General features: G+C 32.9%; 1 protein-coding gene across 1 annotated transcript in view; it reads right to left on the reverse strand.

The window, feature by feature from the left end:
* LOC140447199 (uncharacterized) overlaps window positions 1-17,356 on the reverse strand; it is a 717,844-nt gene that overhangs the window by 142,896 nt on the left and 557,592 nt on the right. The window contains exon 4 of the mRNA XM_072539712.1: window positions 5,191-5,324. Coding sequence (XP_072395813.1) covers window positions 5,191-5,324 — 134 coding nt within the window. The remainder of the gene's footprint in view (window positions 1-5,190; window positions 5,325-17,356) is intronic.

Here is a 17,356-nt window from a genome sequence, read left to right on the forward strand (position 1 = left end):
ATTTTTCTTTATGAAGGGCACACAACGAATAAAGTTCCTTTCTTATAGATCCGGGATGGTACGTAATATTTTTTGAACGTTCTTAGGAAGAAGATCTATCATTTGTTCGAACCATTCTTGAAAGACATCAGCGTTCATGTCTTCATGGTAGTCACCGGTACGAGTTGATTCAAAAGTTAATAAACCACCTTCAACAAAACCGTCTGAACTGCCAATGTGTACTATTATCAGCCTGCGTCCCTTTCCTGATGGCGGGTTTAAACCAGTAGATAAGTTATTTACAAAAGCGTGCCTTTGACTTGTAACAGTTTCATCCTGCCAAAATTTATTTGGTGTATGACCCTCGTTGATCCCTGTTTCATCAAGATAAAATATTTTTCTTTTTTGGTTTCTCATTTCCTTTATGGTTCTTAGAAAATGTCTTCTCCATATGACAATATCGCTTCTTTCTAATAAAATAGACTTTCTGGGATTCTTTTTCCAGCGGAAGCCTATTTCTTTTAAAAGTTTCCATAACGTACTTCGACTCATTTCTGGGTAATCCTTATCATCTCGAACTGAGACAAGAACTTTATCCAATGTTGGAAATTCTTGTCTAAAGAAGAATTCATGCACTTTCCGTCGAAGTCCTTCTTTAAAATGATATTCTATTTGAAATTTGGGTTTCCCTGGAGCATTACGTGGCATTTGAAAACTACCACATTTCTCTTCTTTAATAACTCTGTAAATCGTAGATTTCCCAACACCAAGTGTACTGCTAACTAACTCAACGGTCTCATCAACACTTTCACATAAACGTTTGTCTGTAAATGATTTAAAACAATTAAATATTAATGTTTTTTCATTAACTGTTAGAGGACCAATTTTTCGGCGTTTACACGGCACTTCCAAATTTTCCATAACACTAGTATACACAATAAACTGCACCTTGCAACTGAAGTACCTACTTTTAGTGAACTGTTAAGAATTTTGAATACGCCACTTGGACCTTCCTATATACAAAATGGAAAAACCCACTATCACAATTTCTGTGGAATAAGTTTAGAAGGTAATTATCTAGTCAATTACTGTCGTAGATTCCTGGAATTAAAGAATTAAATGTTTGATTGTTGAAACCCTTACTTCGTGGAATGCACTCATTTCAGATAAAATAAAACGTTTTATTTTATCTAAAGAATTAAACTTTATTTTGCAAATAGGCAAAGAATTAAACTTTATTTTGCAAATAGATAAAATAAAACGTTTTATTTTATCTAAAGAATTAAACTTTATTTTGCAAATAGGTAGGTACTTATTAAACTTTTATTGGTTATATATAACCAATAAAATAAACATCTTACATTTCTTGCAAATTCATTAGTACCTGTTAACCTCCATCACTCCGACACTGGCAACCTTATTTAGGGATTAGTAACCCTCACAACTATTGTATTCTATTCTGCTCCAACCTTTATACCTGGTGGTCATACTTAATTTAAAATTGTTTTCCTATATACTTCTGTAAACTTGTTGACAAATATCTGTTTTTCATTGAGTCACCCGTATCAACAGTTTAGGGATTTGCATACATAATTTATTGTTTTATTACTCTCTCATACATAAAAATACACTATAGTAATTTTTAAATATTTTAATTTTTTTATTACTGTTCCCGACCTATTTGAGACGGATAATAAGTCTATTACTATTATTAAAGTTATTACCTAACTATTTCTGCAAAAATCCGAATGTCACCTCTTACATCCAAAAGTGGTTTTTTCACAGATTCGCCTGGTCTATATTATATAGAATTATTCATATTTCTTTAAATAGTTATCCGTTATATTAGCAATGATTTCATGCCATTAACTAGTTTAATTAACAGAATTTATTGAGAGACTCAAAGGTAGTTTAAAGTGTTTTTACTCATTAATGTTAACAAACTTTATCGCCAACATTCATATAATGAACTTAATTTCATGAAACAGATTCCTAATGAGTCATCACTTGAACTATTAGCACAAGCGTAAAAAAACCAGTGACAAATAGCGCGACTATCATTATTGCGCCCATTATTAAGATCATTAAGATGATTTAGATTTACTGAGAACAGTAATACCAGTAGTTCGGGCTCCGGGGACCGAAAACTTTAACCATAAATATCGTGTCGAGAGCGTTAGACATTATTAATGACTTCTCAGAGGTTAGAAATAGCAAGAGGTCAGTTCGGGGTGGATTGTAACTTTAAACCAGGTGTTGTTGAGATAACTGAAATGAAGTTAGATTAATATGTGATTTAGTTCATTTCGCTTGAGAGATTTATGATTGCGGATCGAAGTTTAGGTCTTCTAATTAAATCTGAGAACCGTCCAATTTCTTTATTTTTTAACCGTTTCACTGCAACCGTCTCTGCACGTTTTTCGTATACCGGTACGACCGTTTTTGTGGCAATCGTGCTCGTATTCGGATGATTTTCGCTGGAGTGCGAACAATTATTATATTGTCTACGCGTATTTTTAACTTGAATATTAAAATATTATTGGAATAAATTATAATTAACTGCAACATTTATTCATTGAATTTATTGGTTATGTTTAGCAATAATTAATAAAAAAATCTGTAATTGAAACATTTATTTCAACAAACGTACGCAATTGTGCGTTCCTTTAAAACATGTAATCATTTATCATCTACCTAGTGTCTTATAAATTATAACGGAACGGAACAGTAGACACTTCGGAAAAATTGGACAGGTTTGGGTGAGGTTATGTTATGTCGATGAGCAGCTTCGAATGTTCACCCTGCTATGATAAATAAATTATATGTAACCGTTTTATGAATAAATAAATAGTTACGTTTTATTAGTCTGTGCTTTATTAAATACACAACACTAACCTCATTATGTAGCTAGTTCCAACTTCTATATAGACGTCTGTCACTGATGATGATCCGATAGGATCGAAAACGTTCTGAATTTTGGATAGTTTTTAAAAGTTTTATTAAATTTACAAAAGTTTACTTCATTATAAGTTTTTTATATAAGAGCGAGTCATTGAAAACAAAAAGGCTGGGAGTTCAAAAAATCATCAAAATTAAAGACGCCAACAATAAGGAGGAGAAGGACAAATATAAAATAACAAATATTATCGAAGACTTCTACACATCCTTGTACAGCTCGCAAGGCCAGCCTAATTAAACAACAAAGGAGAACGTCAAAAGAAAAATAAAAAACGTGGGATCAGAAGTACTACCAAATATAAAGGGATTCGAAATAGAAAGAGCTTTAAAAGAGCTAAAAAATAATAAAGCTCCAGGACACGACGATATAATTGCCGAGCTCTTGAAAACAAGCAAGACATCAACAATCCTTGTACCAACAGAGCTATTTAATAGATGTCTCCATAATAGCAAGATCCCTAAAGACTGGAACGAGAGTCTAGTAATACTCTTACACAAAAAAGGGGACAAATGTGATCTACAGAATTATAGACCTATATCGTTGCTCAGTCAAGTATACAAACTATTTATGAGAATTATTAACAACCGGTTAACCTACAAAATGGACAATAACCAACCGGTTGAACAGGCTGGCTTCCGCGAAGGATATAGTACTTCAGACCATCTGCTGACAATGAGAACATTGATAGAGAAGGCAAATAAATACCAACTACCCGTATTTCTTGCCTTCGTCGACTATGAAAAGTCGTTTGATAGTATCGAGATGTGGGCCATAGAACAAGCTATTAATAATTGTAGAATAGATTCGAGATATAGGCAACTAATACATAATATATATATGAAAATGCAACTATGATAGTACAACTAGACGAAAATACAAATCATATTCCTATTAAGAGAGGAGTGAGACAAGGAGACGTAATATCGCCAAAGCTTTTCAACCTAGCCCTAGAAGACGTCTGCAAAACTTCAAGTTGGTCAACCTATGCCATTAACGTTAATGGCAACAAGTTAAACCACCTCAGATTCGCTGACGACATAGTGATTAGAGCGAGCACATTCGAGGAACTGCAAATTATGATGGGGGAACTAGCAGCCAGCTCCCAATACGTTGGCCTAAAAACGAATATGAAAAAAAAACAAAAAATAATGACAAACACAGATGACCCCAGACGTATAACTATAAATGGCAGTGAGAACAAATCCAGGAATATATCTACCTAGGCTAAATCCTGAGACTTGACAAAGAGAACCAAAGTGCGGAAATTACTAGAAGAGCAAGACTAGCATGGGCAGGATTTGGAAAACTTAGTTGGATACTTAATAACCGCAAAATACCCCAATACTTGAGAAGCAAAGTGTTCAACCAATGCATCCTTCCTATCATGACATATGGATGTCAAACCTGGACCCCAACCAAGGCAAACATGAATAAACTAGCCACAACAGAAAGAACAATAGAAAGAGCAATGTTAGGTATAAGACTGTCAGATAAAAAGAGGAACGACTGGGTAAGATCCAAAACAAAAGTCGAGGACATAGCAATAAAAATTGCCAAACTTAAATGTAGCTTCGCGGGCCACACTGCTAGACAAAAAGACCAACGTTGGAAAACTACAATACAACATTGGAGTCCTTACGAAAGTAAACGACCAAGAGAAAGACCACAGATGAGATGGGTTGATGATATTAAAAGAATAGCCGGAACAAATTGGAAATATGTTGCTCAGGATAGAGACCGATGGAAGGAGTTGGAAGAGGCTTATGTCCAAACATGGACGACAGACGGCTAGGATGAAGAAGAAGATAAGTTTTTTTAAACTATGGTTTACAGATAACCACTGGAAATTTTCCCTTTTATATTATATTCATTACTTTAATCACTTGTTTATTTACTGTTCTACTATCTAGTTGCTACTAGTTTTCATACTTATCTAAGGTTTATTATTTGAAAATTATTTATTTTTTAAGTATTTATGAATAAAACCGGATTTTATCAGATTCATTACTTAATTATAATGAAAAGAAATAACATCTTTACTAAAATAAAGTTATAATTAAAGTGCAAACAAAATAATAACAGGTTCTTCCTACCAGTAATTCTTGAACTAAAAGGACAATACAAAATATGTTATTTTCTTTAGAACAAATTAACAAATTATTTCAACTGTAATAAAGAATAATAAAAACTCTGTATTATTTTTTCTTGTTTACCAATTTTAAGATAAAAATCTTTTACTTAAATGTACTTACCGGTTTTCCATTTAGAAGCCATGTGATGTTGGCAGGCGGATATGAAGACGGGGCTGAACAATTTCCCTTCAACCTGTATCCTGTGTCTAAGATTTCTTTGTCCATTCTAAGTATGGGATCTTCTGCAGGGACATCTAAAAAAATGAATTTAACGTAATAAAAAATTCAACATATTAAATAATTCACAACAATTTAATAATTGAGTAATTATTGTATAGCGTTTATTTTAATGGAATCCTTTTATTAAATTTATAAGGATGTTCGTAGAATCTTAGAATAGAAGTTTCTTATATCAACAAATTGATATTATATTGTATTGTTCATATTCTACAAGTACTAAATGCAAACTTTTTTTGACTTCATCCTATCAAGCCAAACGATGGCTTCAAAAGTCAGATACATGCTTTTTTTTTGGTATTCAATCATTGTTATGGATACAAAAAAAATTACAAGGAAGTGTAAAACTTCTTATGGAATTACAGTACTGTGCTAATTAATGGAATCATAGGCTGCTTTAATGAAAAAACAGTTTATTGAGAAAAAAATTTTGTTTTGACAAAACTGTAAAGGTAAACTTTATATCGTTTTTGTCGGCAAGATTATTAGATCACTCTGGGTAAGGCCGGCCGCTGTTAAAGGCGTGTCCTTTTTTTGTCATGGAAATATAGTATAAAGTGACACTAGCAGTTAAATGTGTAGAATTGAGCAGTCAATGGTTGCAGTTTAAGTGAGGTTCCAGGAGGTGAGGAACAAGAATCGTTGTTTCCATCCTCGTTTTCCTCGTTTTGTTTCTTCCTGGTTGCCATCCCAGGCTTTTTTTCAGTTTGGAGATGAATTTGTTCATGTTCAGGAGATTTTCAATCCAGTTTCTGCCCCCAGAGGTTTTAATGGATCCAGTTTCCGACCCCAGACATGCGAAGTGAAATTTGGTGAAATAAAAAAAATAATTTTTTATTTGCAATAATTTTTTTATTTGCCACAGTTTATAGCTCAGTAACATTTGTAAGTTTTTGTGACATATTCCGAATTTGTAAGTTTGAACACATTTAAGTTTTCTTTGTTATTTTTGGTATAAATCTCTGTAACTACTAATACAGTAATTTTTGTGCCATCTGTATTTTTGTAACTGTTTGTGGTGACACAACAATAAATGTTTAATTTATCTCTGTGAACCATTTTGTTTGTTTTAGAAAAGACTCCTAACCATTGTTTGTGTTCTTTATTTTAGGAAAGAAGAACCTATTTTTTACTTTTTCCAGCAATATTAGGATTCTTTGAAGCGGCGTCCTTATTTCAAATAGCTAGAGGTCTTTCTTGTTGTTTTTATTTGCCCTTTTGGTCTAGGAGATTTATGTAAATATCCATTTGTTTCATTGTTTGTAGTTGCCCCAATCCAACCCCCTTGCCATTCACTTATCCACTACCCAGCTCTCCAAATAAGCTCAGCACAGTATCGTTTATTTTACTTGCCCTATCTCCACCCCAGTAACTTCTGTCCCAATTTTCAAACCCCCTATAATTGTACCCGATGTGGTAGGCAAAAATATTTCGTTACAAGGATATGGCCCAAAGTCCCGAGAATTGATAAAATAGTTCGGTAATAGAAGCGCCAAAGGTAAAAAAATAATAAATTTAGATGGCACAAAACAAAAAAAAGTGTTTTTAAAGGCAAAATATCTGAAAAAGAACACGAATAAAGTAGAGAAATATATAAGGAACATCTAGTATCCCAAGTAGATTTTCACACAAAGTGATTTATTTTAACTTTTATATGCTGTAATAGCTATCTTATTGTGTTTAATAAATTTTTTGAGCGATATCAAACTAGAAGATTTTAATTAATTAGTTAATATTATAAATAAAGAATCACAAAGTTCGTTTTTAATATAATAGTCGTTATTGGAGAGGAAGTTGAAAACATTTCGCTGAATAATAATTCTTAGAAACGACCTTTCGATGATTTACGAATTTGTTTTTCTATTCCAATAAAAGGAAGACGTTATTTTTCAACACCGATTAAGCCAAAGAAGCAGACAGAGGTTCTCGTGTTATTTTGGTCATAAATAATTTAGAGAGATTCCCGCAGCGAAGACGCGGTTAGTAAATTATAGAAATTGTATAGAAAATAGGTTATCGAAATTTAAAAGTGATTTTTAGATAAAAATCGAAATTACCCTAATCGCGTTTGACTTGATGGAGCAGTTTACAAAGTAATGCTTGTACTTTGCAAATTAGTTCAAGAAGTTTGTGTTTATCACCTTCGCTATTTAGCCGTTGCTATTTTTTCAACTGCATCCGTGACTCCTGTTCTTCTTCTTATTTTTAGGTTTGGTATATTATCTCTAGTGTCAAGAATTTTTGGTACCAGGATAATATCCCAGCACTACTTGATTAGCGAAATACCAAACCAAGACTAAAATCTCCCTTCTTACGCATTCTCGATGCCGGTAAAAAATTCTCTCAGCTAGGCACCTTTAAGCTACTTTTGTCAATGTAAATTAATAATTGGATTATGTTTAATTGTTCATTCTACTCGAAGATTTTGAGACGCAAATCAAAAGTGTTTAATAGCGACTTATAAGACAGATGGATACAAATTAAAAAAAAAAACGAGTAAATAAACATTTAGAGTAGGGTAGTTGGGGGTAAAAACACGTACAAAAGGGGGCAAAAGAACGCACTTTATTTAAATTTGCCGCTAATATCCAGTTTGAACCAATTTTAGTTACAAATGTTTGGCAACAGTGTGCCATATGTGTGGTTCCAAGTTTAAAGCTGATTCAAGGCGTTGTTTACAAAATATGGGGTAAATATTATTTTAATTATTACACTGTAATATTGGCATAACACAATTAATTTGTGATAAAATCAAATTGGCATTTTAGCTAAATTAGTTTATTCGGGTGTTTTTTTGGCTTGATTGTGGGTTATTATGTTAAGAGTTTTAGATTGAGGTTAGGTTCTTAAAATCTCAACAGATGGTTTTGACAGTGTTGCCGAACGGGGCAAAAATACGCGGGAGTTATGGAGCAAAACTACGAATGCGTATTTTTGCCCCATTATCATACATTCATTTTGTTGGTACCAATTTTGAAATTAAATATTCAATTCATCTAAATCTTGGTTTCTGTTTTCCAGAAAGTACAAAAGAAAATCGGAGCGCAAGCCTTTGATAAAAGTTATTTTGTGCGAAGTTCGTGAACTAATTAATAATGGCGTTTCTATACGTCAGACACCAATAGCTGTGAGATTTCATGAAGCGACACCACGGCAAAAGTTGAAAAAAGGAACTGGTGTCCTGTCTTTAGGCACATTTAAAGCAGTTCTAACCAAGATCCAAGAAAACGAAATAGTTCAGCATTGCAAAGAACTTGACAAATGATTTTATGGAATGACGATAAAGTCATTGCGTTTTTTAATTTACTCTAATTGTGTATTGAGGATTAATTTTCACCTGTAAATTAGTTGGCTGGTCGGGACTTTACTAGATCTTTCATGAAAACGAACCTACTTTACGAGTTCTACGAAAAACAAGTATTGCTGGAACCATGGGCTTCAATAGAGTGCAACTTGCTCAGGATTTTGAAATTTTGGAGAAAACTATAAAAAAAATATAAATCATCTTCCAACCGTATTTATACCGTCGATGAAACAGGCATTCAGACAGTACCAAACTATCTGCCCAAACATGTTGCCCTAGTTGGAAAGAGAGATGTAGCAAAAGCTGTAGTTGCCGAGCAAAGACAACCTGAGCTGTTTGCTGTATGAGTGAAACGGGTCACCATGTCCCACCAGTTTCCTTATTTGCTCGAAAATAAATGAATCTTCTTCTAATCAAAGACGGACCTATTGCCTGCGATAAGACTGTTACTGATAGTGGTTACATGAACGTTCCCGCGTTTATCAAGTACTTGAAGCATTTAAAAAGAATACAGAGAAAAAATCGATAATGACAGCTACGTCAAAATTGGCCTGATAATACTTCAGTATGTTTATAAGCCGTCAAAGCATTTGCATTTAAGTTTTATACATACAACAAAAGTTATTCGCAATGGAATTTAAACGTAATAGTGTGATTGCCTTATATTTGGCTGGAAAATCACAATCAGCTATTGTTCGTCAGCTCAAACACCTCAAAGTGAATAAAATGTTTGTGTATCGCACCATAACTCGTTATACTGATACTGGTAGCATTGCCAAACGCTATGGTGGTGGACGAAAAAAAACAGCAACATCATCTGAAATGGTTCGGAAACTAAAGGCTCGACCTGAGGGAAATCCACGTCGTAGTGGTAATCCAATGGCGAAAGAACTGAAAATATCCAGCGAAGCATGCAGCGAATATTGAAAAAGGAGCTCAAGGTCAAGTCTTACAAGTTCCAAAAAGCACACAATCTTACACCAAAGCAAACAAAGTTCGACAAAAAGCGAACGTGGCGAATTTTCGAACATAGTGTTCTCTGCTGAGAAAAATTTCCCTATTGAGCAGTTCATAAGCAGCTCATACGACAGTTTGAGCTTACGAACGGCCACCGGAAGTAATTTCCCATCTAAAGTAATGGTATGGGCAGCTGTAACCGTCGATGGACGCTCTACAATCGTTTTTATTGAACCTGGTGTCAAAGTCAATGCAACTTATTGGTTGTAGACCATGGACGTTCCAACAAGACTCGGCACCGTTTCATAAAGCTAGTGTGAACCAAGAATGGTTAAAGAACTATGTTCCACACTTCATTTTATCCACACAATGGCTTTTAAATTCGCCAGACGCAAATCCGATGGACTATTCCATCTAGTCAATTTTGGAGAGCAAGGTGAGGACTAAAAAATATGCCAGTATGGATGCGCTGAAGAAAGCAATTATACGGGAATGGGCCAAAATACCAGAAGATCAGCAGCATGCAACTCGTTTTTTGATCGTTTAAAGGCCATAGTCAAGGCAAAAGGTGGCCACATCAAGCTAAAGTGAGTGGATTTTGAAATTATGATTATTTTCACACATTTTTGTCATTTGAATCAATAAAAAATAATTTCACACAAAAAAATTATGGTCGTTTGAAGAGGAGTCTGCCACCACATAGACCCAGCCACTCGATCGCGCCTATTAAGAGAGCGTCGCTGACAGCTGTACCAGTTCTCATCGAGGACAGGTTCTCTCAATTTACCATATGGCTAGTATCTTTTCCACAGCATTTGCAAAAACTGCCACTGTAGATATAGCAAGAGAGGGCTTTTGTTCTACAGGAATCTACCCACTAGATAAATATATTTTTTCGGATGCAGATTTTATGCCAGAGGAAGTAACAGAGCAAGATTTAGGTGAAGATTCAGACGATGAAGGTCATTATTTTATCCCGTGTCAGCAAGAAAAAGAATAATTTGTTACTGATGCGATAGAGCTTCAGCTGTCATCAAAATCGAAAGTCAGAATTTCTGTACCTGGTCCTTCAAATATTGAAAAAGAAACTGGTACTGACACGAAAGAGCCCCGGCCGTTATCAAAATCAGAGCAGTCAATAATTTTACCTTCAGACATTATTCTCTTTCCAAAAATTAAGATAAAAAAGAAAACGAACCAGGAAAAGTTTGAAGTTAACCCTATTAACATGGACACCTAATAAGGAGCGGTTTGTAGGAGAACATGAAAAAAGAAAGAAACAGAAAAAGAGAAGGAGAGGAAAGCATTACTGAAAAATCAAAAGATTAAATCTCAAAGTGCTGAAGTTCGTGTTGCCAAAAGGAAAGTTTTCGACGAACTAACATCTGATGAATCAGTCTTCTTCTTCAAGTGCCATCTCCGCGGCGGAGGTCGGCAATCATCATAGCTATTCGGACTTTTGAGACGGCTGCTCTGAAAAGTCCATTTGATGTACATCCGTACCACTCTCTCAGGTTGCGCAGCCATGACATTCTACGCCTCCCTATGCTTCTCTTTCCTTGGATCTTTCCCTGCATAATCAGTTGGAGCAAGGTGTATTTCTCTCTAGGTGTAATATGTCCGAGATATTCTAATTTTCTTGTTTTTATTGAATTTAAAATTTCCATTTCTTTGTTCATCCTTCCCAGAACCTCTTTTTTTGTGACGTGTTCTGTCCATGATATTTTCAGAATTCTTCTGTACACCCACAGCTCAAATGATACTGATGATGAATCAGTAGTACTCTCCTATCAAGAAAGTATTGATTCTTGTGACACTTTTGGGATTAATTATTAAGAAAACGTGTTGTCTATTATAAGAGCAAAATATACTAAGGTATTCTTTATCACGATGTGTAATGTTCTCGCTAAATTGCTGTTTTGTATTTTCGATACACTTACTCCTTACTCATGCATTAAGATTTTTAAAAAATAATATCTTTCTTATTTATCTGTATCGTATCCATTGCACCTCGGAGACTGTTATAAAAGTCCTCGACGCTTTAAAACTTTCAAAGTTTTGTTTTCGCGATTTTTATATACATAATATATAAGTTCATATAATTTGTATACACTATCACTACCATTTTTTTGTCCAGAAATATATAATCATTTTTTAAAAGATAGAATAAAATAATCTTTCAATTTCTTCACGTTGCTGAATAAAAAAAAGTCAGATTATCATTTAAAACGTCTTTGTCGATTGACAGACAATCCGGAACTCTCGAAATCGGAAACATTCCGTAATAAATAACGAAGTATCGTTTGCTTGACCCGTGCCAGCAACGCTTTACAGACATTGAATAATGTTGGCTATTTACGGGATCGCGTTAAAGCACACTTTTAACACTTTATTTTGATTTATGAACAGCGTCGATGCTTAAAAGGGTGTTGAAACAAGAATAGAATAAGGAGAGCGAGGCCGAGTTCCTTATCTAATATTAATGGTTAATACCATATTTTTTAAATTGGCAAAAGGCCTTCGTGACTACAATAGATCTAGTTCAGCTATAAATTTATTTAAAGACTAAAAAATACAAACTGAAATAGAAATTTTAAAGTGCAAAATAATTTTTAAATATATTATAATGCTGTCCTAGACATAATAATTATTTTGAAAATTAAAATGGTATTTTACTATGTATGTAGGCGAGCGGTTTACCCCTCAAAAGACGCTTAGAAATAGAATATACCGACTAAAATTCTTTTTGCATTTCTAATGCACCAAACCTTTTTTATTCGATTCTATATATTTTTCCAAGATAAAATGTATTTTTTTTTTAATTTTTACAAGTGGGCCGGCAATTGTTATTAACAAATAACTTATACAAAAAAGCGATTTCACCAAATTGCTTCGGAATCAATTTTTTTAGGTGTATCTCATCAAAATAAACACTTTTTCTCTCTTGATAATTTTTCGAAAAATGCTTCCTTTTCGAGTTATTTGCATTTTTTTGTTGAAAAAATGAATTAATTAGTGATTTTTGGGATTTTTTTTCTAAAAAACTACTAAATGAATTGCAATTCTACAAATAGCTTTATAATCTTTAAACCGTCGAGTACAAGTTAGAATATTTTGACAAGGATAATTTTTTTCTATCTTGCTAAAAACGTGGACCCAAATATTTCGAATATGCCTTTCGAGCAGTCTACCGCTAAGTGTGTACAGTGGTTGCGGCGATACAGGCGTGCGGCGCGTAGAAATATTTGTTTAAATTTAAAAAATTAATTCAATACAAATATTACGTACAATTTATTAAAAAAAAAGATATTTCTAATTATTTTTATATAGACATATTATAATTAAAACAATTAAAATTAATTTTTTACAATGCTATAATAATGTAATTTTTCTGTTAATATACGTGGTGATGACTATATTATTGAATGTTTTATTACAGTGAAATATATTAAGCAATATATAATTAATTTTCATTGAAAAATATAATAAAATTAAAATATAATAATTATACATCGTTTTCATTGTCAATAGTTTGAAAATTTTCGTCAACAGCAACAGGATTTCCATCTAATAAGCTGATTTCATTGTCTTCAATACAGTCGTCTTTAACATTTTTACAATTCTCTGGTGTACATTACATGCACATACTGCGCAGCATTCTAAATTATAGGAAATACAATTACAATTTCTCGTAGAACATTTTCCGGTACATGAGCAGAAATACTTTTTTAACATATCTAAACTAGTTCCGCCCTCAAAATAATTAAAATCGAAACAATTATTTTCCATTGTCCAACCATGGGTTAATGGATCAAGAGATGAAATAATATTGTTTTTTGCTTGAATCCATTCATTTATTTGCCACTTTGCTCTTAAGTAATGTTGTAATAATGCTGGTTTCGAAGGTGGTAATTTTTCATTAGATGCATTTTTTTCAGCGCCTACAGCACCTCAACCGCTGTACACGCTTAGCGGGATACTCTCGAAAGGCATATTCGAAATATTTGGGTCCACGTTTTTAGCAAGATAGAAACCATTTATCCTTGTCAAAATATTCTAACTTGTACTCGACTGTTTAAAGATTATAAAGCTATTTGTAAAATTGCAATTCATTTAGTAGTTTTTTAGAAAAAAAATCCCAAAAATCACTAATTAAGACATTTTTTCAACAAAAAAATGCAAATAACTCAAAAAGGAAGCATTTTTCGAAAAATTATCAAGAGAGAAAAAGTGTTTATTTTGATGAGATACACCTAAAAAAATTGATTCCGAAACAATTCGGTGAAATTGCTTTTTTGTATAAGTTATTTGTTAATAACAATTGCCGGCCCACTTGTAAAAATTAAAAAAAAATACATTTCATCTTGGAAAAATATATAGAATCGAATAAAAAAGGTTTGGTGCATTAGAAATGCAAAAAGAATTTTAGTCGGTTGATGCTCTGCTTATAGGGGTAAACCGCTCGCCTATAGTTTACGACTTAGATTTTAATTGGCGGAGAAAGTCACCCCTTCTTGGGGGTGAAAAAATAAGTCTGGAAATAGATAAATTGACTAATTCTAAGCAACTTTTGTTACAGAGTTATTTGCGACTAAAAATGTTTTTAGAAAAAATCACGTTTTTAGACGATTTTTTACAAATAAGTCAAAAAGGAAGTATTTTATTACTCCAGTGGTCAGATATTAAAATGCCACTAACACTTTCACCCTCGGGCTTCCCCCCAAAACCTTCCTCGTAGGGTAGTAAAAATGTTTTAAAGAAAAAATGTAGCTGAGATAATTTTAAACAAAAATGTTTATTATTACTTTTTATGTAGAATGGACTGTTCTCTCACAAACAACGCTTAAAGCGACCGTCGATTTTGCATGTCAGTTACGTGCGCGAAATCAATGGTCAATAAAATTTATATGAGCTCGAAAGTAATAAATATTATATCAGCTCGAAAACTTTTGATTTAAGTATCCTATCGACAAAAATCATGATGGATTTTAAAGGCAAAGGGTTTATATTTTCCGTAAACTAATTTTCGAAACCGAATTCAGAATTTTGCTTTAATCTGTGTCTTCCAAGAATTGCAAGGCAAAACAGACCTTGATAAAGATGTTATTTTGATAAAGCTTAGTATTTGTCAAATTACAAATCGAATATAAGTGACTTAGAGGTAAAGTGGCTATCCCCAAAAATTTTTTTTACTGTATTAGGCTTAATAAGTGCTTATAATTTCTGTAAAAATCTTATGCAGAACTAGCCTAAACTAATTTGTTTTTGGTATGGTGTTCCCATTTAGAAACTAGTTGTTGTACTAACAAAATGTTATGGAAGCTTGCGGCCAAACTGCCTAACCAAGAGAAACACGGCGGATATAAACTTGAGCAGTGGCGCATTGAAGCATTTTGTATCCGATTTCAGCTATTATAATCCAGGTTCTTCAAATGTCGACTCTTTAGGTAAGACAGTTACAATATTATTAACCATTTATGAACAAACGTGGCTCAGACTGTTTTGCAGCAAACTTATTAGTAATCAATTTTTTTATTGTTGTCGATGAAAATAATGGTGATAAGAGTAAAAAAAATCAAAACAAAACGAGTGTCTGAACACTAAGAATAAAGATAATGATAAACCAGAAGGCAAATCGCACCAAAATTGCAAAAAGAGAGTAAGTAATCTTGAGAATCATGCAAAATATAAAAAGAATATGTCCAGGGAAAAAGGAGAAGAATAAATCAAGAAAGAACGAAAACATAAAAATTCCCAAGAAGTCGTAGTTGAACCATCTTCCATTACAGACGGATAAATTTTATTAGCTTTAGCACGAAAACGAAAACATGGGACACCTCTTCAAGATGCAAGGGACAAACATCCACCTCCTGGTGGAAATTTAATATCGAAGAAGAATTTAATATACGAATGCCATTACTTTCGACGAGATAACATAAAAAGAAAATATTTTTTATCTGCTTTGAACATGTCGATCATGTATCGAAAGTATAAAAAAAATGTTCAAACGACTTAAGAAAACCCTTCTCGTTGTTTATGTTTCGAAAAATTTTTAATACCAAGTTTAATTTGCATTTTCATGCACCGTATAAAGATACTTATCAAAAGTCTTGCAGTCTTACTACTAAAATAAAATCACCTGATACTTCAGAATAGCGCAAACAGGATGTAAAAGTTTAATCGGAATTACATCAAAGAAAAGCAAAAAAAAAATCACTGCAAAACTATCAGTTTTAGTCTTTATTCTATAGAAAACACTTTCTACTCCCGAGTTAAGTACAGGTGTAGTTTACTATAAGAGACAACTGTGGACGTATAATTTGGGCATCTATGATGAAATCACAGAAACAGGACATATATATGTCTCATATATATGAAATCTCGAGGAGCTTAAGAGATAGCTTTACGTTTAATAAACCATATTAAGCAGCACTTACCGGACCCAACCGAATATCTGATTTTGTATCGCAATGCTTGAGAAGGCCAGAATCGGAATATAAAGGTGGCTTAAATATTAAAGCAGTTACTTTCAAAAGTGTAAATCGTCAGTCAAAGTTATAGAACAAAGATTTTTTGTATCTGGACATAGTTTTAATAAATGCGTTCAAGATTTTGGGTTCATTGAAATGGAGAGACAACACCATGATCGAATTTTTAATCCCGATGAGTGGGTTTCCATAATTCAATCGACCAAAAAAAGAAATCCCAAAATTTTAGGTCAAAAGAATGAATTTACTAGATTTTTTTAGTAGTACGTCCCTTAAGATTAAGATAACAAACAGAAAAGTTACTGTGACTGGCGAAAAAGTTAAATGGCTTAAAATCCAACAGATAAGGTATCTTAAAGAATAAACCAAAAAAAATTATGTAAAATATACAACACAGGATGTTTTATAAGGTTGATTTAAGCATCGGGTAGACCAATAACAAAAAAAAGAGTTTATTGGAATTACTTAAGTTTATTCCGCCTGAGTTCCACAGCTTTTATTCTGGATTAAAAGATAAAGTATATTCATTTAGCAAATTCTCATCTGTAAACACACGCACGTGTTGATATTCGCCCTCTCATTCATCAAGAGGCTATTAAATATAATTTATTGCCTTAAGCCAGACGTATTCTCATGTTACAGATCCAAACTTGCCAGTCTGTTTAAATTCAAATTGTAGCGTGTTGCTTTTTAAGTTAATATATTGTGTGTATTCAAAATGTTCACTTTGTTATGTATCTCTCAGTTAATGAATATTTAATTTTAGCACAGTTTTCTTCAATGGAACATTAAATTTAGCTCACAGTGATTAAATTTCAAGAAATTCTTACACTAATATTTTCAAAAATAAATATTTTTAAAAATCATATAATATACCTCAGTATGACCCTGTTTGGCTTTCACGTGCGTTTGTTGACAAATGGGAATTTGTAGAATGAATGTAGTTTAGTTCCGAAGCCTAAGAAATAAATTTTCATTCAGTTTTGTGCTTTACTGGCCTAATAAAATAAATGTTTTTGTCCCAGCAGAAAAAAGTTTATAATCATCTGAAAGTAGTTCGGAAAACTCCTTGTAAATTAAATCTTCTTCGATACAAAAATACAGCAAATAGTTAGTCGACAAATGGCAGAGGCATTTGAAATATGGTTATTCTATAAAAAATATAAAATGTGCAATTAAACAGGTAAAATGGTACTGAAGAAAATGGCGAAGAAAACATGTTCAACATAAACTGTATATAACTGTCTACTCAAAAATAAATTCAAACAGAAGGGGTTATGTATTAACAATTTAATTTTAG

Source organism: Diabrotica undecimpunctata, chromosome 8 (assembly GCF_040954645.1).
Source record: "Diabrotica undecimpunctata isolate CICGRU chromosome 8, icDiaUnde3, whole genome shotgun sequence".
Classification (NCBI taxonomy): domain Eukaryota; kingdom Metazoa; phylum Arthropoda; class Insecta; order Coleoptera; family Chrysomelidae; genus Diabrotica; species Diabrotica undecimpunctata.